Source organism: Misgurnus anguillicaudatus, chromosome 13 (assembly GCF_027580225.2).
Source record: "Misgurnus anguillicaudatus chromosome 13, ASM2758022v2, whole genome shotgun sequence".
Taxonomy (NCBI): Eukaryota; Metazoa; Chordata; class Actinopteri; order Cypriniformes; family Cobitidae; genus Misgurnus; species Misgurnus anguillicaudatus.
The window spans coordinates 4,933,400-4,957,987 of NC_073349.2; the positions used below are offsets into that span (position 1 = coordinate 4,933,400).

A 24,588-nucleotide genomic window follows, 5' to 3' on the forward strand; every position below is an offset into this window, starting at 1 on the left:
TAAACCAAGACCGGAAGTTAAGTTCTTCCCAGCCAAGAAACCGCAATCCGGTGGTTAGGGACCTCTGCCTTAGAGCAAACAGTTCAAACTTCATGTATGTTTTGATGATCGCATTGAATCGGATCTCTAATAAAATCCCTTTACAAAAACGCATTTATCTCAATTTTTTGCTTAACATTTGGTATTTTTAAAGAAACCTACCCATATTTGAGAGGTGATAAAAAGATAACTAATAAAGGTAGGATGAAATGTTTTGTTTGTTTGAAAGCATAGGGACTGTTCTTTCATTTGATATATTGTATGTTTATATATTTAAAGAAGAACATTTACTGGAAGGCATTAAACTTTTGTCAAAATCATAAAAATGCTGGCACTGGCTGTCAATTTTTTTTAAAACGCTGGTGGGGAAAGAGTTAAAAGGGGGACGTGGTAAGCATAGCTTCGAAAGTGTCTTGCGTTTATTCAGACCCAAATCTAAGCCACGCATATAAAGCACACGCGAGCTAGAGATGTGCGAGTATGCGAACAGAATAATATTTGCGCATGGAAAAGCATCCCCACGAGGGCGCATATATAAATGGTTTAATGCACATTGTTGCGGTTTCTTGTCTGGGAAGAACTAAACTTCTGGTCTTGGTTTATTGAATGGTCTGACTAGTGGCTAAACTGATCTCTGGAACAAATACCTTGTTGAAAATAACAAATGTTTTGGTTATCTAAGGTGAGGGGAGACGGCGTCTCCGCTATGTGACGGGAGGTTTATCAGCTGATCTGTAGTTAAAATTGTAAACATTTTACACAGTAACGTTAGCTCAGTGTAGTTTTTGATAAACTTTAGCTATGAATTAAGGTAATATATGAACTAAGGTTGTACTTATTTATTTTGCTTTTTGCTGAGTTTACCGAAAGTTACGTTTGTTCCACAAAAGTTTTTCGGCCACTTCACGGGTTAAAAAGACATATGTGCTCAGTGCGGATAAATGCAGTCACATATGCAAGTGCTGGGATGAGCACTCGCTCAACTAAACCTCAAGTATTTTAAAATAAAATGTAAATGTTATTAATCAAAATCATAACTGAAACTACAATATTAGAGAAAATAATTGATGTTTATGATTTTTTCACTTTATTGCGAGACCCTTTCTAAAATCTCTATTCTTTCAATGTAAATAATGGTAAGATGAAGGATCATGAATGGATGGATGTGTGGATCTCTATTATAAACAGATGTACAAACAATATCCATCTCTATATAGATTTAGATGTTTAAATAGAATTTTCAAGCAACAAACCCTCTGTCTTTATAACATCTTATGTTGAGTCTCTACAAAATCAACAATGAAACACTGCAAACAAAAGCAGATTGCACAAACAATGCCTGCTGTGTTGTTTTTTAAGAGACTTCCACACATAATTTCTGTATTTCATTTGAATAAACTTATAGCAGAATGGTCTCAGCGGAGAAGAGAAGATGAGAAATCTGTCTGCAGGGCTTCATGTGAGATCAGCACATAAATATACATTTAAAACATGCAAGTGTTTGTGTAAAAGATAAAACATTTAATCATAATTATTCTTGGTTTTATTTCAGACACTTAACATGTTAAAATGAAAGTAAACGAATAGGAAGATCTCATGAATTTTAATTGCCAGATGCTTAGAAAGCTGACAGAATCTGAAAATCATTTGGAAAGCATTCAACAGAGAAGAATATCAACCTTATGTTCTCACAGTATCTCAAACAACAGCTCCACGATCAATAATTCAATGCAACTCTTTAAAGCAAAGCTTCATGATCACATGTGTTAACTGTGTGAGAATACAACATGAGTTTGTGTTTCTAGAGAGCGTTTACTCACACTGTCGGATAGGAAACCTCAGGAGAAGAAATGAGAACATTGATATTCATCTCACTCATACTCACACACACACATTTTTCACACAATGCAGTATTAATATCCTAAATTCGGTAGTTTGTATTTAGCAACATACTGTAGTAGAGGTAATTTTACTCATAGTTAAAAACAAGAAATCTTTGGGCTTGATGACATGCAGTGACAAACTTTATATTGAGTAAATCTGTCATCTAAACAGTGATTTTTAGTTATGGGTTTAAACGAATTACCATTTTAATGTAAATGAGCCCCTCATCCTAATTAAACATGAGATTTTATGACCAATAATACAAAATATCAGAATTTTATAATTGATGGTCACTTTTAAAGGAGAAACTCAATATGATATCACTTTATTTGCTGTACTGTATGACATGGATTTGCAGTGATGCCTATAACATCTTGTAAACTCTCTGTGCAAACACTTATAGCTGGTACAGAAAAGAGTGTGTGGTAAAGATTTCTGAACAGTGATGAGGGGATACTGATCTCTCTTAAAACACTGCTTCAGCTGTGATCTGCACCTCTCATCTCAGCATCATTACTGATCATCCCATTAACCACTTCAGCCTCCATCATCATCAGAAGGCATGTGTTGTGTTTTGTGAAAGTTTTGTGTGCACGCAGATCTAAAGCAGGCCTAGAAAGGTCTTTGTTCACTTAACCCTTGTACATTGTTCCACTTCACTACCCTTTCATGTTCTTAGCAACGGGTTGTTCTGAGGTTGATTAACAGATTTATGCAAAACATGTGGAAAAAAATTAATGAGATACATTTTAACAGCAGTTTAATTTAGTGGCCATTTTTGGTATATTGTTACGTTTTTGAAAAATTTCAAAGCATTTTCTTAAAGGGGTCATAAACATGAAAAAGTCAAATTTTCACGCTAAGTGCTATAATTGGGTCCCCAGTGCTTCTATCAACCTAGAAAATGTGATAAAGATCAACTCAGTAACTTAATTTGAGTAAGCCATTTTCTGCAAGCATGTGAAAAATTAGGTCAGATTTCAGATTTCGCTTGTTTTGTGAGGTAAGTAGCAAGGTGAATTACAATAATACCGCCCCCTTTATCTGCCACACCCAACCACAGCACTGCCATTTAGTGCAGAGAGAAAGAGGGAGAAAAGAAGGAGTTGACGGCACAATTGAGTTTCAATTACAACAAACCACCATCATTGTGATTAGTGTTTGCATTTCATCAGCTCATTTGCATTTTAAATGACACACTCAAAACGGCACACTTTTTCTCAGGCCTACAAATTGTGATTTTTAACATGTTATAATAAATTATATGGTATTTTGATCTGAAACTTCACACTTTGGGGACACCAAAGATTTATTTTACATCTTAAAAATAGCTCATAATATGACCCCTTTAAAATATGTGTAAATATAAGATTTGTCACAAAAAATCATTCCATTTGCTGAAACGCAGAGAAAGTTGTGGCCAAATTAAGACTAAAAAATGGCCACAACAACACATAAGGGTTAAACAGACAAATTCACACAAAATGATGTCAAAATGTCCGTACTGATGAGTCTAAAGTGAATGTGAGTAGTTGAATAATTGGATGATTGATTCACTTTTGTAACTTTGATAAGAGAATTAAGCAACAGTGAAGACTATGCAGTGTTATTTTACATCTGATTACTACCATTCAACTTTTGAACCTGAAAACTAGTGGTAGACCAACTAAAAACTGAACAGCACTGTGTTGTTTATTTGTGCTAGTTCTGATTATTTGTTTGTTATTTTATTACTGACCCAATACAGAACAATATTTGAAATGTATTCAAGTTAGTACAGTAGTTTCTGGTGTCATTACCTTATTTATTAAGATGACATGAGTCAAAACAATAAGAACAATAATCAGGTCTATTTTATTTTATTTTCTACTTTATGTGGTGCACTCAGTGAAAATTTTGGAAGGGCAGGTAAAAATTTGAACCAATTGCCTTACCTAGGGCCTCATTTATAAAGCATGCGTACACACAAAACAAGGCTAAAAACATGCATACGTCACTTCCCACGTAAAGGCTGTAAGCTAAAACTTTACAGGAGAATGTGCGCACCTGTAAGTAAACTCTGACCCATGTGTATGCACATTCTGGAGACAAGGGGAATTGACAACACAAATGGTGATTTCTTAAATTTAAGTGATATTGAAGAAAGTACATGTCAGAGGAATGATAACAAGTATAGTATGAATGCTGTTAGGGTTTGAGGACGGATGAACCAAGGCGCAGACAGAGGTGAACAATACAGGACTTTATTGTACAAACACAGGGAAAACAAAACCCACGAGGGGGCAAAACAAGACAGGATATATTCTCAACACTAAACTTGACAACAAAAAAACTAACAATGAGCTTAACAAATGACAGACTAGATACAAATACACTAACTGAATACTCACAAGCAAGATGACACATTATGGACACAAGATTTTTTATAAGATTATAAAACGAACCTACACAGAACAGCAAACACAAGAGCCGTTTCTCAATATGCGTTCTTGTCTGTACTTGCGTTCTTGTGGAAACGTCATCAGTCGCGGCCCAAGTACTGTTCCAATTCAAAGTTCGCATCAAGTCCAAGTTCACATAAAATCCCCGGATGTGTTCTTGATCCGCCCATTTTATCGAGGATGCATCAGAGGAGACTTGTGTGGACTTATGACAGCGACGTTTCCCAGAATGCATTTCGCGTCAGAAGTTCGTTCTTCCGAGTCTGAACTTGCAAGTCCGAACTAGGAAGAACACAAGTCCGAACTTGGCGTACTTGGTAACGGCTAAGACTTTAAAAGGGATTAAATAATGGAGGACAACAGGTGAAAACAATAATGAAAAAACGAGGTTCACAAGGGAGCGGGGTAAAAGAAACAAGACAAGGAAAACACGTGGCTGGGTAAAAACATCTAAGGCCATGTGTTCCCACATAAAACATGCTACTGTCAGAACCCTGCCTGCTACAAAGACTAGATACTGTATAATGCAAAACAAGATTCTGAAAGGATCCTGACAGATGCCACACAAACACATTTAAATTCACTCCATATTATACTTTAGATCCACATTATTATGAAGAATAAATCCAGCAGTGATATTTGCGATTGTACTGAGTGATAATTATTTCATAAAGGCCATTACAACTAATCTTAAATAAAAATTCATTTTAAATGTTTAATCAGCGGCGTCTTACCATCACATTGTCCACTACTGGAGGGCAGGAGGAGAAGATGGCCTGACTGTATGGAGAATAGCATCAAACGATCATCATATAGCTGCAGAACACAGCGTAAATAACAAAATATTGCATATTTATCATCAAATGTCAAAGTGTGGAAATACAGCCATTAAACTCTCAGACAATCGCTAGGATACTCTCTCTGTCCTCAATATAATAGTCCTATGGTGTTCATCATAAAAGCGCCATGAAAAAACATGCATTCACCAACTTCACATATTACACTAAAAAATTAATTTACTAAAACATGTGCAAGTTATTAAAAAAAGAACATAAGGAGACCAATAAAATATTTCTTTTTAGAAATTAGGTCATACGTCCCTTCTCATTTTAACAATCCATGGTTTCTGAGGTTCTTTGTCCTGTGAAAATTTGTAAAACGATGTATTTTCTGTGTTTTGTGGCTGAATGACCAGCATCCTAATACAAAACAATAAGATTCAAGCGCAGGCTCTGGACGTCCATCCCTCACAGCTTCGGTTTGGAATCAACATGGCACTAGACTGAATAAGGCGTATATAACAGACGTGCGCACTAAAAAAAACAGATGCCACTAATTTATGCAGTGATTTTAGCATGGTATTAATGATGAGTCTAACGGCTGTAAACATATAAATGGTGTGGCGACCCCGTGTATAACGCTGTGTGATTACACTGCTGGAGGATTACACTAATGGCCTGTATTTATTGGTGGGGCGGATACCAGCTTATGAATGAACAATTGCATGCCAGTCTCATTAATATGCATATCACCATTCATGAGGTGATTTGCATCAACTATTTATGATTAAAAATGGGCGTGGGATATGAGGATGAATCACGTACACATACTTGCAGGCGATCTGGTATTATAAAGGGAACATTGCTTACAGGTGTTCGTACGCACGGGCCCAGACCAGCAGAAAAACCCTTTGCATTGAGCCCTGCCCCACAAAGATTTAATATTAGAATAAGATCCAAGTAATCCACAGATGACAATCACTAAAAAATAATAAATACAGAATTTCAGTTCTACCATTGGGGCCCATCTTCATGATCCTTGCCTTGGGGCCATAAGCCCACGATCCCGCCCTGGTGATACATCACAGCAGGTGGAAAAGCTTAAAATCTAACAATCACAGTTTTATCTTTCTCTGCAGTCATTTATTTGTTCCAGATCTCTGGAGCAGCGTAACCCTGCTGCCGCAGGAGTGGACGTGCGGGTAGACAGGTTTTCTGCATTACGACTGCTTGAATTAGTGTCTGGGGACTTCGGTCTGCGGTTTTGCCGCTGCGCTGGAGATGAGGATGTTCCCATGTAATAAATCATCACTTACTGTTAATTAAACCGTCCATCTCAACTGTGCTTGTGTGTGTGTGTGTGTGTGTGTGTGTGTGTGTGTGTGTGTGTGTGTGTGTTTATAGCTCTGACGAGGGAAGAAGTGTTAAACTGGCTGCACGATTGCGTTTATGAAACCCAGTGCCCATGGTAGTCGTATCCGTGCATGTAATGTGACAAGAAGAAACCGTGAGGAACAACCTTTCGAGTCAGATTAATAAACACTGTGGGTCGCCGAGTCCTCAGGCCCTGTTTGAAAAATCTGAGCAGCAGTAATGTAATAGATTTACAATAATAAATCTAAAGAAGAAAAAAAAAGAAAAACAGATGGGTTGTACAGAAATCACCTGACAGTGGACAAGGTCAGTTTAAGCCATACGTGAGTGTCCACAAATTAAGGATTACATCTGTTTTAGGGCTGCACGGTTCTTGCCAAAATGTGAATCGCGACTTTTCTCCATAAGAAATGAGATGACGATTCTCTTCCACGATTCTCTTTTTTTTTCAGGTGTTTCCGATATAATAAAGTGCTGGACTCAAAAGTAACAGTCTCAAAACAGTCTTAAAAGTCGCTTTTACTTATTTTAGACCCTTTAAGATGAGTAACTTAAAATCTTAAGTTTAAAACAAACAACAGAATGTTGACACTAATAAACAAAAATAATTAAAATAAATAGCACCTGTGCTTTTTGTACACTTTAACTGGCCAACCTTAAAACTTTAAAAACACTAAACGATCAACATTTTGAGGCTTCAGGGAGGAGTGCAGGCATGTTACAATGTTCCCCGTGCTAAAAACCCTTTCTGATGGGGAACCTGTGGCACTGATACAGAGGTATGTCCTTGTATTTTTTTTGGAATAATTAATCTTTTATTGTCACCCTCGCCACCAGGAGTTTCCACAATGGTGCTCATTCATTTTTCTCTTTTGTGTGAAAAATGGCACTTCAAATCCACCAAGTAAACCGACTGTGTTTAGGTCTGCGAGTAATCACGCGATTAACAGCGTAACACCGCAAATAACGACGAGAGAATAGAAACGATTGGGTCTGATTGGTGAATAAATAGAGTTTGGTTTTACACTGTGTGCGTGAGCAAGTTTGACTAATGATTACATGAACACATGAATGCAGCATCTGAATACAGGGAAACACTGTACATGCAAGTGAATCGCCGTCATTTAGAAAGAAGATCGCATTTATGTATGAATCGAGACCGTGATGATTTTTTTGATTGATTATGCAGTCCTAATCTGTATGGAATTTATGTCTGCAGAACTCATTAGTTATTAAGGTCAATGTGAAACTGACAAAAAGGAGTACATTTCAAGTCACTCGATAACCAGATTAGTTTAGAAATGCTATTTTTCCCAATCCAAAACATTTTGATCCTTAGCAAAGTCTAAATTTAAGAACATTTATTCTATAAACAATATAACAACCAGCAGATCTAAAGTAAGAAGGAATATGAAAACAAAACAAGTCTGTAATTCAATGAATCTGTGTGTTTGCTTTAACCTGAGTATACCATAATAATCGTATCATTATCATCATCTCATTTAAAAATTACACCTTGCATTATCAATATTAAAATCAAGACAATTCAGGTACATACTAAATAATAACGACCCCAACACAGATCCTTGAGGGATCCCTCTGACTGAACACCTTTAGAAACCCCTAGACACTGGGTTCCTTCTCTTAAATTATATTTTCTAATAGTCCAATTCATCTATGCCTATTTATTAATATATCCACAGTGTCAAAGGCCTTTAATAAATGAATGAAACAAAAACAAGTGCAATGTTGCTTTTTATCCAACTCCACAATATCATTTCAAACTTTTAATATGGCCACTGTAGTACTGTGCACTTTACGATATCCTGGTTGGCTATTCATTTGTGCGATTTCATTTTAGTTTTTGACAATTTTGTAAACACTGCAGACCCTGTTTGAGTTAAAAAAACTCCAGGGTTGCACTGCAGTGTAGACGGACCTAACCAGACACTTATGCAAATGAATGCATATGTGCCCACATTCTCTCCCTGATTTGGTCTTTTGGATAGTGATGAACAAGTGCATAAATACAACAATAAAAAATTTTGCCACTAATGATGGAGACCTTTTCTGAAATGCTAGTATAAACAAGGATCATTACAGTTTTAATGCACTAATGTAAACAGGGCCTAAAACACCACTGTCGTGCAAATGACCCCTACATGTGATATTTAAGAGAGTTTACTGGAAAAAAAAGTAATTAGCATTAACATTTATCAACAGCAAAATCCAACCTAATCTCACAAATTTCTATAAAATAGTCACGCATTGTTTTGCGTGGCATTGTCACGTATTTCCACCATTTCACATGCCTGTGCCACGACTTTCTTTTCCGTGTCAGATTCACGTATTTGTTACAAAACTGTTTTTCCTATTTTCTTACAATTGTCGCTTTGGTTTGGGGTTAGAACAACTTTGTTACATAAAATAACACCCTTACCCAAACCTAACTCTAACCCTAACGTCAGGCGACAAAGGTTTAAAAAGCATATGAAATAATAGTATAAACTAATACTTAAAGTGACATCCTATAACGCAAACAGCAAATCTAACTCCAATTTTGTGAGATCAGGCTGGAAAGATCTGCATATAAGAGGGAGCAACAATTTACTACAAACACATTAAAACAAATGAAAATAAACACGACATTGTGTTAAAAGCAACATGCCATAGAGCAAGTTAAAATGCTTTATATGAAATCCTGTTTAATAAATGATGTGTGCTTCTCTCTGCAGATATATTGAGTACTGTGGTCATTCATCACCATGAGGTTTTATATTGCTGTTCTTTGCAGTTTCCCAGTTGTCCTGTCAGCACTAAATGAACCGGACCTGCATGTGTTGTCTTCCTAATTGCCTTTTCTAATAATGTAGTTGCTTTCATTTCTCAAAGGGAACAGAAAAACAGCATATACTGCTTCTATTAATAGAGAGCTTGGATTTAAGGTTACCATGTTTTACATTTGTGCTTTTTTTGTTACTTTTATCAGCTGAAGTGACCTTTTTGCAAAACCAAGAAGCCTGTCATGTCTTAAAAAACCTTCATAACTTAAAAAATACAGCTAAGTAGCACCAAAAAACAAAATAACAACATGATAACATAATAATAAACATGTTTTGACAAAAATGTTAAAAACGGATTTATCTCGTTTTGCAACGAAACTCTTCAAATATATATCAATATAAAAGTCTGTCCTTATTTTGTTTCTCACATTTGTAATGTAGGTGAACAGTAAAGGTTTACCTCAACTCTCTGAGGATCAGATGATTCGCTGCAGACGTAATGTGAGGTGGACTCACAGAAGGAGAACAGCAGGTGTGACTGGAGATTCTGGCTCCACCATTACAATGACTGACTGCGTGGACAGCGGGACACAGACAGATATCAGTTTCCAGCACATGGTGACTTTAGGCAGATCTGTCCATCACAACAGACCTGAATCACCTCCTTCACCTCCACTCCCACCTGTACCAGTGTCTTACCTCTTTAACCCAATGTAAGTGTGGGAGAATCTCTCTCTCTCTCTCTCTCTCTCTCTAAAAAACAACAACAACATAAGAATAAGAAATTATGTTCTTGAATAAAGACAAGAAAGTTTAGTAGTGGTAAGATTTTTTTAAACATACTTTAGACGAGTTAAATTATAACCTGACACGTGTGCTGTGCCCATGCTATTTATTTTTTGTCTTCGATCTGGAGCTTTCTAGACATTTCTCAGTTTTTTAAGCATTCTAAGGGTGTTTTCACACCTAGTTCGTTTGAGCCCTACAACCGCTCTCAGAGCAGTTCAAGGTGTATATGTGAACAAACCAAGTGATCTCAGACCCCCCTAAAAGGACCCAAAAGCAAACCGAACTCAGACCACAAGGTGGTCTGAGTACGGTTCGCTTTTGGGTTCTTTTGTGGTTCGATTTCTTTTTGATATGTGAAATCAATGAGGTCCCGGTCCGTTTCGCGTGTGGTTTTGACATTGTATCAAAATAAACTGCACAGAAAGCTGGGATCTGAGTTCTTATCAAGTTGTGATGTGAACAGAAAGGGTCTGAGATCACTTCAGTTCTGAAGAGGACCAAAAAAAGAACTGGGTCCTCTTTTGAGTCACCTATATTGTGAACACCAAAAGGACTGCGGTCACATTTGGCTAGTCCCTTTTCTGGTTCACTTTAAGTGAACTGGGTTTGGTTCTTTTAAAATGAGCTATATGTGAAAACACCCTAACATGTAAACATCTTGCTCAACCAATGGTTTGAGTTTTGCATATGTAAGGGATAATGTACATGCGGGAGGTTGTTATCGCAGAAATAAACCCCGACAGTGTGATCATCAGGCGAAGCGATGGGGCTTATTTCACGATTATAACCTGCTGCCTGTACATTAGCCAGCTTATTACATGGCTATTTACCTCATAAGTAGGGTAAGGAACCTTAAATATTGATTTAAAATATTTTACTTTAATTTAATGAATGCAAACCTGTTTACTTTTGGTTTTAAGATAAGACAAGATGGTCACACACTATTTGTTTAAGCATTTGTAAATATAATGTTGTATGTTATTAAAAGACATGTTTTGATTTAATTTTTGTTTAATATTAATCTGTACCTCTCAAAATGATTTGCAACATCCAGGTTACCGTGTGTTCTGGTTGCGGTCTGTGAATAACAAACCTGCAAATGCCAAATTGCCAATCAGAACCAAGCAATCCAATGAGCCGTGTGATAAGGATGAGCTCTTATTAAAATCTATTATTTGTAAAATATATTTTTGCAGTTTTTTTCATTACAGTTTGTCACCCGATTGGGTTAACTTTGCTATATAGTTTGTGACCGTGTTTTTCCTTTTCAGTCCACCTATAGATCACGTGTACTATGACCCAACAGATTATTTTGACATCAGTCAACACGAGGTGGACAGACCGGACGATCTTGAGTATGAGGTCATCAGCGTCTCTACACAAACTCATGAGCTTACACTCATATACTGTTGGAGAGGTTTCTTATCTCTGTTTTTTGTTTCTTCAGGAGGTGGAGCTGTATAAATCTTGTCAGCAAGATAAATTAGGTTTAACAGTGTGCTATCGTACGGATGATGAAGAAGATCTGGGTATCTATGTGGGTGAGGTGAGAAACGAGGTCTAATGGTGAATACAGATGTATTATAAATGATGATAGAGGATTGTGAAGTCCTGCTTAACTTTTATACAGAATATACGTTCATCTAAAATATCAAATAAATCTTAGTGTACGCACGCTAATCCTTAAGCATAAAATGTAACATTACAATTTAATAGTAAGCAGCATTCATGAGCTGCTGTAAAGTAAATACAGGCCTACTGTATATTAAACACATTTAACCTGTTAACCTGAATACCGTTTCTGAACCCCCCACAAAAAATGTCATAGCCAAACTAAAATAGATACAGCCTTTGCACTAAAAGCATAAGTTTGCTCTCATTTGAAAGCAGACACTTGAAAGTTCAAAATTAGTTACTGTCATAATGAAAAAAGTTGTTATAGAGAGCTTAAATTATAATGTTTTATTAACTCCACCAAAAATATATGAAATATTTTTATGAAAAACTAAATTAAACTGGCCTTGGAGCAATCTAGAAATGCACTGCAGATAAAGCTGCAAACTAGACGTGAATTTGATGCCTCAAATGTGGCTGGTGTGAACCCGCAGTTAATCTGTTACGAAAGCAGTGCAGGAAGTACAGTGGAAGTCCTTATATGGGCACTTCAACCGGAATAGCACACCAACTAGGAGCTGACACAAAACCAACATCACTAAAGAAGTGTGTTGAAAATTTAAAGTGGTGAATCAAGGGCTAATTTTTAACTTGAGCTTTTGTTATATATGACATCATCATACCTAAACGAACAATCCTGTAAGCTTCAGAACTGAAAATGTCCTTGTAACTGAAAAATGAACTATTGACATATTCTGGAATGTACATAGTTATCAGATTTTTAAACACCCTCTCCACTTAAAGGCGGAGTCCACGATGTTTGAAAAACGCTTTGGAAAAGGAGATGGGCCGACTACCAAAACACACTTATAGCCAATCAGCAGTAAGGAGCGTGTCTACTAACCGACATCCATGCCGGGTTGCGTATGTGTGGGGCGGGTCTATCAACAGAAGCTCCAGATTCTATTGGGGTAGGGGCGTGTTTGTTTAGGTGATTTCAAATATCAACATTGGCTTTCAAACATCGTGGACTCCGCCTTTAACGTCTACTTTGGTAGCCCCGCCCACTGATTCGAGCAAACCGGATAGCGTCCATGCTTCAAACATGCCGTAAAAATCATCCGCAAAAAAGTCGCTGCACACCTTCCCTCAGAATCTGATATTAGGAATCTGTGGTTGAAGTTTATTTTTAAAGAAGCTAAAGCTCACGTGGGTAAAACATTGAGCGAACAAGCTACAAAAGAGGTTGACGCTGGAGAGACTGTGATTAAAAAGCAATGCTGTTCCATCAATATTGGATGCAGACAGATTGGCGAAGCAATCTTATCAGAGTAAAACACTTTAGTACTACATGTCACCAACGCTTTGTTAGAGATCGCTTGATATGTCCTGATTAAGTTTAACATCCGTGTCTAACCACAAATAAGGTGGTTAATAAGGACTTACCACGCTGTTGAAGCATCCTTGGTATTACTGTGTCTGTGGTCAAGCCAGCTGTGGTTTAAAAACTCAGTCAAGCGATTTAGATTCAGATGCGCGCTTACTGTGTCGTTTACGGTAATGTCTAGGCCTGTTGCGTTTGAAGATTTGTTGTTTGCTACTTCGTCAATATGCATAGTCATTTATCTGTATCTTGTCTTGTGCGTAAAACCTCATGCGGCTAGAACATATGAAGAGTTTTGTTGCAAAACGAGATAACCACCGTTTTTTTTAATTGTTCAGAAATCTTGTTTTTTGGTTGTGCATTCCAATTAATTTCAATGCAACTGCAGTTGGTTTGTTTTGATTTAAACCTTCATAACTTAAAAAATACAGCTAAGTAGCACCATAAAACAAAATAATAACATGATAACATAATAAACATGTTTTGACAAAAATGTTAAAAAATGGATTTATCTCGTTTTGCAACGAAACTCTTCATATATGGGTTAATCCCTCTGGCTGACATTTTTTCACATCGGAAGTTTTCAAAACAATTTCCCACATGGAATGACACAGGACTGAAAGCTATCTATTCATAGCATTGAGTGTTTGCCTATCAAAACAGAGCTTTTCTTGAGCCAGCTTCAAAACCAGGGTACAAAATAGCCCATTCCTTATTGCTTTTGATGTTTTTGATTGTAAAAACTACACGAACATCATAAGTAGATCTCAGACAACAGTATAAAACAATAAAAATGATTCACCGCACCTTTAAGCATGTTCAGCTTCCCAAAGTACCCAATGGATATAGTTTGTTTATCCTGAGTAGCAGCAGAGTTTTGCGTGTGTGTTTAAGGCTGGATTTTGTTGAAATGGGGCGGTCCCCATGGGACTTTTGTAAAGAATATGTACAGCTGATCTGTCTTTTATAAATTTAATAAAACTAAAGACTTTTCTGAGATATGACAGTCTGATCTCACGAGAATTCATAGATATTTTGAGAGTTTGCTAATTCGTATAATTTGTACAAAGTTAATAAACAAAAACGTACAATTTTCATGAAAAAAACACAACTAAACCAAACCCCCTAACCCCAACTTCACAGGGGTCAAAGCAAATCGTACCAAAACTTATGAATGTGGTCGTATGAATTAATACAAATTAGCCAACTTGTAATATATGTACGAATTCTCGTGAAATCGTTGAATATGAAGGATGCAGTACTACTCTATAGGTACTCAAGATCAGGTCAGGCACGTAACCGTGTGCATTCAATGAAACCGTGCATAGTAATCGAATTGAATTATATCTTATCGTAGGTGAATCCCAATAGCATTGCTGCTAAAGATGGAAGAATCCGTGAGGGAGACCGAATACTACAGGTAACAAAAGTCAAAAAACAGATTAAACAAAACCAGATTTTACAGCACATAATTTAATTGAAATAAAATGTTGATTCATACAGGATAACCACTTCTACCCGTTAAAATCACACCATGTAAGGTGACGTTACACTGAATGTGTTTCTGTGCAGATAAATGGAGTAGACGTTGAGAACAGAGAGGAAGCAGTAGCCATCCTAACCAGAGAAGATAGCACCAATATCTCTCTACTGCTGGCACGACCAGACATCGAGGTGAGATCTCACTTTAAATTACTGGAATAAATACATTTCTGTCTTCACCTTATTCAGTCTGGTATGAAATGTATTGATCAATACTGAAGTTTTACCTTCAGATAATCAATGTCATTCATTATAATGTATGACACTTCAGATGAAAACATCCACATTGAGTAGGAAACACATTTGTTCATGTCCTGATAAAACGGCCTGCAGTCTGTTTACCCAATGAAAGCAGACAGGAAAAGTGCAAGATAGCAAGACGGCAATTACAAAGACAATGACATAAATGGAGAGCAGGAGACGAATGGGAGGGGTTAAACTGTCTACTGATTTACCATTCACTCCTTCATTCCTTTGTTCTACTCAAGGTCAGACTCTTGTAAGATGCATGTGGACAGTGCGTGTCGACATGGACAACGACACAGAGGTGTAAAGTCTGACCCATCAGTTTTCATTTATACCTCTGTGTCGCTGTCTGCATCGACATGCAGATCACTAGTAGGCAGCGTCCACGAGCTTGTTACTGGTGTAACCCACAGTATAAACGCATCAGCCAAAGCAGCAGCAGCTTGTTGTGTTGAAGAGACATCAGCAGTGATGGAGGTAAACAATCCACGAATTTTGTTAAGCCCCGAGTTGTTAAATCTCGCTCCTCAATTCGGTTAATTTTTGTTTTTATTGTGCAACTCGATGCCTTTTTTTTACCTCACGGAGGGGTTCTAGTGGACCAATCACAGCTCTTGCAGTCTGCGTACAATTGACGCATTGTTAAATTTTTGGGGAGGTGTAGAGTGCGTGACTATGTGTAGGCTACGCTGTAGACCAGGGCTAGTCAACTGGCGGCCCACGGGCCAAATGCGGCCCCCCAATCAACTTTTTTCTGATTTTAAATCAGTGTGGTTACTTTTACCTTTCCACTTTACATGACAAATGACGGCCAATAAACCGAAAGTCGGAAAGGGGCTGCGTTGGGTGCCAACCATTTCTGGGTGCGTAATTGTTATATCCAATTTGAGCTTTGTGTTAATAAAAAAATGAAGTTGTGCGACTACACCACATGTGACACGCCGGAAGTGATGCATTTCAGTGTGTTTCAATCAAAACACTGTGTGCAGGGTGAAAATTATTAATCTTTTTTTGTTTAACTATCAGTAACACTTGAATCCTTTAAAAATGATTGATTACTGGTAAGTCAATTATTAAGTTTAAATATATTTATAGATTAAAGACTCTTGGGAGCAAGTTTAAACAGATTTACGATTAAACTGAAATTTCATTATTACTGTAAAGTTTATTTCATTTACACTTGCAGTTTGTTGTGCAATGTTCATAGTTGAACTATTAAAGGTACAATTTGTAAAATATTTGCAGTAAAATATCCAAAAACCACTAGTCCGGTCTTATACATTTTGTCCAGCTGATCACTAACAATATTTATAATGTTTTCAACTACTTGTAAATTATGAGAAAATTGCTGCCATAAACAGTGACACGGGGAAGTGCAGTCGCCTGTAAATGACGTTAATATCTACGTTTCCCTTTGTTACCGCCTTTACTGACGTAAAAACCACATGACAACAGTGTCGTGTACAAAGGCGGAAGTAATATTGCTTGTTTATGGTAAGTTTGTTCATCTGAACACTTAATTCTGTGCTGTGTTAACAAACCATCTTATTGGACTAATACTGTAACATCTATGACTAACAATTGCGTTTTAAACAATACATGAAACCTTACATAATGAAAAAAACGATGTCAAACACAACATTTATAAAACTTGATTACTTTACCTCATGTGTAACATGATTTCTCGTTCCCGTCTGATTGATGGCCATCAGCGTTTGAGTTTAAAACAACAAATCCCATCAGTCCACGCTGCTTTAGTGCGTCATTAATCTACATCATTGTTTTTATTTGATCTTGCGCCATCTAGCGGCGCGGATTATACAAATTGCATCTTTAACATTTAGCTTGTGCAACGTTAAACTGCAATTGTTTTTAAAACATTAAAAAAGAAAACGAGTTATCAGTAATTACAAGGCAAAATACAAGATTTAAGATGTGTGCCTCTTTTCTAAAAATGCCCGTTTTTATTATATGACATGACCTATAACAGAAAGTAACAAAACAACATAAGTTATAACATAATAAGAGTAATAATAATAATAATAACAATAATAATAATCATCATCATCAATATGGGTGAAAAGTAACAAATATGTAAAAGTTAAAAATAGGGATAAAAGCTTGACTCACATCATATTTACAATTTTAAAATCTGGCCCTCGAAGACTAATAGAAGACCCATGCTGTAGACTCAATGCAGAAGTATAAATTGGGCATAAATAAAAACTGACACACTGAACCAGCCTACAGCACAAAGGACATACAGCCTAATACACAAAACTTTCAACTCCACATTAATATTGTTCAATTTATTTCCCTAAACATAAACTGTACAGTAATAAGTAATAAGCTTTATAACTATTTTTAAATGCTAACAACAGACATCTTTATTTAAAGACAAACTGACTCTCTGAAAATAACTATTGATTTACTCAAACCTCAAGGTCTGTCAACATCTTTTAACTTTTACATAAATCATACTTTGCCAAAGTGGAAGACATAGCAACAACCTGCATCCCATCAGAAAATATTTAAATGAAACATAATTCAAGCCCTCTGAAGAATAACCTGCTTCATGAATACAAATAAATTCAAAGTCAACAGTGAGGTTTGAGGCATTTATGAAGCCCATTATGATCTTATTTTACGCAAGGCTGTGCAAGACAAATAGAAGGTGTTCGCAAATAAAAATCATGATAAATTGGTGATACAAAAAATGCAGACACTAAAAATCTAAATATATTTTCACTGATATTACAAGTATGTGATTTAATGAAACAATACAAAAAAAAAATGTATAGAGGCAAAGATCTGGTTGTTTTTGTCATGTTCATATACGAGTCAATGACTTACAGTCATAACAATAAGGACAAATGGTTGACTCGTGATGGTCATTTGGGACATGCTTACATTCTACAGTTTCCAGGGTTTTGGGTCAGTAGCACACAAGTGTGTGTGTGTGTGTGTGTGTGTGTGTGTGTGTGTGTGTGTGTGTGTGTGTGTGTGTGTATGTGTGTTCCTCTGGCTCAGTGTATTCCCAGGCACAGGTGGCTCATTTGAGAAACCTCGCACTGTTTAAATGTCTTCTACAGCAGATGGGGAAAGAGACCAGCATAGACAGATTGAGGATCCATTTGGGCTTACTTAGACAAACACTGCCCTCTGCTGTTCAAACAGGGATATAGGACATTTTTTCACGTTTGTTGACTTAACTGTTTTAGTGTTTCAAAAGTTCTACATAATGTTGTTTACTTGTCAAACCTCTACATGTATACACGAACATGTATATTAGCTCATTCCTCTTTTGTTTTTCTTTTTTCCTACTTATCATTCCAAAACCTCATTACTTCTAGAATGAAGCAGATGATCTGGATTTAGAGTTGGATGTGAGCCTGGATCTAGAGGACCTGGACAATGTCTCGAATATACCCAGCCCTCAGCACCATAGGAAAACCAGCACTTTGCTGGGTGACATCAGTGGGAGTCGAGGTGGTCGGCCCAACTTGTGGCAGACTGCCCTCAATAACAGCCAGGAACTGGACAGCGGGGTGGGTCGCACAGATGAAAGCACACGTTGCGAGGAGTCCTCAGAGCATGACCTACTGGCTGATGACGCCACCAGCGCATGCACGACCGATGCCACAAACACACCTGGCAGCACGCGCAAGTTTCATGCCGTACCGCACGGATGGGAATTCCATTACAGTAATGACTCACTACTGGGGCCGGATGGGGTGGGACCTGCGGATCATGGTGCTCCAGAATCAGGGACAGGCAGAGTTCTAATGCCAGGTCTAACGGAGGAGGAATATGAACATTACCGCAAGTTATTGGAGATTCGATGCCTTTATGAGAAGAACGGATGTGCGTTTCTATTAGACAAGAGGAACCACAGTACAGTAGGATGTGATCCTGCAGCAGGAGTTGCTCCTTTAGACATGAACTGTAACGAGAGTCTGATGCAGCACGAAATTGCTCTTCTAGAGGAGGAAATTCGACATCTAGAGTTTAAGTGGCGCAACGTTTTGCGAGCTCAGAAGATGCAGCAGTTGCGACAACGCTGCTTAAAGGTCTGGCCAGCTGACGAAGAAGGGGACGAAGAAGATAAAGGATCGAGGTCAAGGTGTGGAGGAGCAGAGGCGCTCCACCACGAACTGTCAGATATCAATGAGATCCCAGAAAGGGAGCGCTCTGACAAGGAGAGTACAAGCGCCTATAATACAGGCGGGGAAAGCTGCAGGAGCACGCCTTTGGCAAGTGACCGCTACCCTTCGCCATCTGCCGCTGGGGATTCTAGTGCCTCTGCAACCATGCGACCTCGGCAACCACGTCACAGAACGGGTACGAGCAGGGATAAGAACCTTAACTTACCTTCCTCATCAGGTTCCAAAAGAAAGAATGAAGAAACAGGAGACGGCAGGAACTCCAGTCCAGCAACAAGACTTCGGTCATTACCTCGAAACGATGGAAGCGGTAAGAAAGGTTTGGACGGAGCGCGACGAGGGTCTACTGGGATAGTCAAAGGAGGAAGGAGTGCAGAGAACAGTCCGTACTTGTCCCGTCGCCGCTGCGGAACCACGTTGCCTCCACGTTACCAGAGCTGCATGCAGTTGAGGGATGTGTCTGCCAATGACAGCCCAGAAGTTAGGGACTCTGTAGAGGGTCCTACTCACTCTAGTGCCAGGACTTGCGTAAATAGAGATTCGGCAGCCGCCCCTGAACCTTCTCTGATTATACCAGCACTACCTCCATCTTCTCCTCGAATGGAGTGGAAGGTAAAGATCCGTAGCGATGGTTCTCGTTACGTGGCCAAACGTCCAGTTAGAGACCGTTTGCTAAAAGCTAGGGCAATGAAAATTCGGGAGGAGCGTAGCGGAATGACCACGGATGACGATGCTGTCAGTGAAATGAAGATGGGGCGGTACTGGAGCAAAGAGGAACGCAAGCAACAGCTACTGAGAGCTCGTGAACAACGCCGCCGTCGCGAGTTCATGATCCAGAGCCGACTGGACTTCTTGCGAGAGAGAGAGAAGGAGCAAGATTACGGAGCGCAGGGACAAGCTTCCATACTTGAGCTTAGCCAGAAAAAGAGCATGAAGAAACGAAGCCGCCGCATCCTGGATAACTGGATCACCATTCAGGAGCTCCTGGCTCATGGGACTCGTTCAGTAGATGGAAAGAAAGTTTACAATCCTTTGCTATCTGTGACCACTGTTTGACAAGTGGAGTGGTGGTGACAAAAGCAGCCATTCTGAGTTTATTAAAGAATGGGAGTTTTAACATTCACAAAATAAAAGCACAGAGGACAAAATGAGATATGATAAAGCCCAGAATTAGAAAGCTTTAAACAGGAAAATAAAGGTTTTGATCTGCTAGTTCAATCAAAAAAAAAAAAAACTGATGCAAATAAATGCAAATGTACATCACAGAAAAGACAAAGGTATAAAGCCAAATGAATGTATAAATGCCAACTCTTCTCTTTTCCAATCAATTGTTTGGATGCTTGAAATTTTATAATGACATGCACAGGTTGACTGTTACAAAGTAAAAAAGCTGGAGTCTTTGTAAAAGAATCGTTTACTCTGGTTTGTAAACACCTTTTAATCGATCAATGTGGGGGGAAAACACCAAAAAGCATAAATATCATTCTGATCTCACAATGCTTAAGAATCTAACAGGTGGTTGACTAAAATTAAGTTAGTCAATCATCATGAATTTATTATCTGCAACTTACCTGTTAACTTGAGATGATGTAAAGCACAAGAATCACTGAACCATAGAAAAGCACATGGAAAACAAAAGTACACAAATGATCCAGCATACAGTTAATGTCAAACATTTATCAAACATCTCATATAATGATTGTATATTTTTGGGATTCGTTAGACAATATAATCTCAATAAAATGTGCATGTTGTTTGTAAATGTTAATGTTTGGTGAAATTGTCAAGTGAAATTGTAGCTGTGTGTCTATTATAGGCTACTTGTTGAAGGAATGGTTAACCTCAAAATGAAAATTCTCCAAAACCAAAACCCAGTGTCTTATGACTAGTTGTCGAAAGATATTTCTTGATAAAACACACAAGAACCTGATTTGAAGATTCAAAGTTGTCGTCAGGCAGCCTTTTACATATTTAGGACTAGTTTGTTTTGGTTTCATTTTTGCTAAATAAGGTAAAAATAATAAATTTTCACTCTCTATCTCTCAAACACACACATACTCTGGAGTTGTTTTTATGATGGACAGATGTACTTTTTGGACCTTCCACATGTTAGGTGCTATAAATGTACATAAAGTGACAGATATACTTCTAAAAAAAGCATTGCTGAAGAAAGGAGCTCATGGCATGAAAATGAGTACAGTAAATGAGAATTTTACATGTTTGATTAGCTATTCCTTCAACAGGATGCTAATAAGTTGTCTCCAAATCTTCATTTAACATCTTGAAGTTATAAAATTACAGAATATCCTCCTAAATGTTTTTGAATAAAATTTTTGCAACCTTAATATTAAACGCTTTAATTCATTAATTGACAAGTTCTTATTTAAACAGACATTTAGTTTATCTTTAATCAAAATGACTCAATAAAACACCCTTCATAATGGTTTTAACAAGCATAATTAAGATTATGTAAACTACACTCAATGATTAAAAATACGCTAAATGCAGCCTGCTGAAAACTAATCCTTTCATGTTGTTTTTACTTAGAAAAAAATCAATTTAACAATGTAAACTTAATTTAATCTAGTTCATTCAACTAAAAATGTGTCTTGTCAGATTTACTTAAAAATGATTTGTTCTGCCAACATAACATTATTGCATAAAAGTAACATTAACCAATACAGACTTGCATCTCATTGGCTGAGGTGGATTTTGCAGTGTATTATGGGTAATTGTTGTTCTGGCACCCTCTTGCAGATGTGTAGCACCATTAGATAGGTACGAGAGTAATAAGTGGCCAAGTATGAGTCAATGAACTTGTTCTGATATATTTTAGAACTAAACAAACGGTTTGAAATCATCATTGCATTTCAAATAAGTTTGTGATATTTTTGTTAAACTAATTAAAAAAGGTCTACATGATGAGTTGTATTGGGCAGCTGCACTCTGATTGATTGATTCAATGTTATGATTTATTCAATCCTAATTAAAGGGGGTGGAGTTTATAAAATTCCATTATTCAAGATTTTTTGTCATCACTAATTACATTTTTCATGTACAATTAACTCAATTGTTGTTTGTTGACTCTACTAAGGTATGTTAAGTTTACTTAAACTTCTTTTGTAAAATGAACTAAATTATTGTTTGTTGAGATTAATCAAATTGCGTAGAACCTGTTAAGACAAATTTAATTAAACAACTTTTTTTTGAGTGTACGGAAACAGACTTCCAGGCTGTGAGTCAGAAGCGTCAGGAACAACATCAACAGTCCCAAGAAGTAAACTGTTGCCTACAATCTTTGTCTTTGTTGAAGTCAAAGAAAAGAGAGTCAAGTTGGGAACAATAACTCATGTCATCGTTTACTTTGGAATTTATACCTTTGTAGATGATAAACATGAACGAATACACCTTTAAACACCAATGTAAAAATGTAAAATCATGAATTGGAAAATACGTGCTCTTTAAAACTATTAAAAACTTTAAGAAGTTGCATTTAAGCATTACTTTAAAACAACATATAGGTCATTCCTATTATTTGGACTGGAATGCAAGGAGTATGTAAGTGACTTGATGTCAGAAATTCATACAGGTCAAGATTAAGCAGTTAAATTGGATAATTCATTTTTTTTTACATAAAATGTCCACTAAGTTATTGCCAAATACACTAAAGTCTAATAGACTAATATATGCTTATGTCTGTTGGTTAAAGAAAGAATTGTGTATGTTCATCTAGTCTGATTCTATTTTCTGATAAAAAGGACAGACATTTCATGAGTCATTTCTTAAAAATGGCTAGAATTTACAGTTAAACTTTTAAGAATATGAAATATATTTTAAAGACAGAAACCTTCAATTTTTGTATCAATTCACACCAAGATTGGCTAAATAAAGCCCAAGATATTGCAAAATATTACAGGAAAATGAAGAAAATGTAAAGTAGCAGGGTAGACAAAGCAATCACACAGTGGACGCAATGACCAGGTGAAGAAAACACCAAAACAGCAACAATTTTAATTTGCATATCAATTTAAACAGATTTGACACATTTAATGCATCTTACATATATCATAGGCTATATGTGTTCCTAGTGAAGGATCTTTGGATCTGAGTCTCTTATTACATACAATCTTACAAATAAAGGGGCTTAAAAGGTTCTTCACAGTGATGCCAAAGAACCATTTTTGGTTCCCCACAGAAGAACCTTTTTTGGTTCCTCACAGAACCATTCAGGCAAAGGTTCTTTAATTCTTTCACACATTTTTATACTCTGAAGAACCCTTTTACTCCCCAAAGAACCATTTGTGAAATAGAAATGTTTTTCATAAAACCATTTAGACCGAAAAGGTTCTTTTATAGCATCGTGAAGCACCTATATTTTTAAGAGTGTACCTCTGAATTTATATGGATAATTTTGTTCATCTTGATATAAATAGTGTGGTTGACATTATTTATATTAGATGACATGAATTCCCTCTTTTTAATCCGCTAACGTAGACGTGCCATCAGGTATACGCAACATTAAACGTCCAGTGTTTGTGGTTGCCTCTAAAAGTGTGTTAGCATGTGCTGTGTATGATTTTATTACTTTAGACAAACATTATCATTACACAAATTGAAGTATTACTAAAAAAAGAAAAAAGAAAGCACAATGTGAGGGTTTTGCCATTGAGTTTTAACATGCAGCTGTGGGGAGAAAATGACTTTACTGTTGTCCATTAAATAAAAAACATTGCAACTTTGCCTTTCAGGTGGATAAAGTATCGACAATGCGATTGAAAACCGGGTGATACATAACATTTACCTTGTGAACACTGTCAGTCCAAATCCGATTTGACAGACTCGCTGTCCATATTCAGTCCCTTCAGAAAAACACGATTATGTGATCGCATGATTCAACGCATTATCAGCCAAAGTCCACATATTTATTTTGCCCACAGCAATCTCAAAAAAACTGCGTTTTTTGGACTGCATATTGTGTAGCACAACTTTTCAGAACCGATCTGTGCATCCTGTAGCATATAGCTGTTTTTTCAGATTATCTGCACTGTTTCTATGGCAATGACTTTGTGCTGGCACAACAATCTGCTTCAACGTCTGACGTGTTTACGTTTTACGTGACGTGACAGCACGACGTAACCGAAAAGCTACACAAATGCGATCAGAAACGAATTTCTATCCAATTCTGGATGTAGCCTGAAACAGATTAGGAAAACGGATTTCTAAATATGATTGGATTCCAATTGGATATGCACCAAAATTGTAGCCTGGGTTTCCCCAAACTGCCTTGCGCGCAAATTTATTCACGCTGCAAGTCTAGCATGAAAACTATGGACCAATTTTGCCCCTGAAATAGGGAACCAATCACAAAGTTACTTTTCAATGCAACCTTAGACAGTGTTCTAAGTAGTTTTGAATGCAAGTTTATTTAAAAAAAGAGAAACTTTTGGCATTAAACAATTTCATATTCAAGAAGGATAAATAAATAAATAAAATAAGGGGTATTTATTAATATCATATTGTCATTATGCCTGTAATGTGGTTGTCACAGTG

At 37.0% G+C, this 24,588-nt stretch overlaps 1 protein-coding gene across 1 annotated transcript in view; it reads left to right on the forward strand.

Moving 5' to 3' along the window:
* Nucleotides 1–21,440, forward strand: part of LOC129430870 (PDZ domain-containing protein 4) — a 38,858-nt gene extending 17,418 nt beyond the window's left edge. The window contains exons 2-7 of the mRNA XM_055188476.2: nucleotides 9,742–10,013; nucleotides 11,361–11,451; nucleotides 11,537–11,635; nucleotides 14,445–14,507; nucleotides 14,660–14,761; nucleotides 18,229–21,440. Coding sequence (XP_055044451.2) covers nucleotides 9,742–10,013; nucleotides 11,361–11,451; nucleotides 11,537–11,635; nucleotides 14,445–14,507; nucleotides 14,660–14,761; nucleotides 18,229–20,094 — 2,493 coding nt within the window. The 3' untranslated portion in view covers nucleotides 20,095–21,440. The remainder of the gene's footprint in view (nucleotides 1–9,741; nucleotides 10,014–11,360; nucleotides 11,452–11,536; nucleotides 11,636–14,444; nucleotides 14,508–14,659; nucleotides 14,762–18,228) is intronic.
* The last annotated feature ends 3,148 nt before the right edge of the window (nucleotides 21,441–24,588 follow it).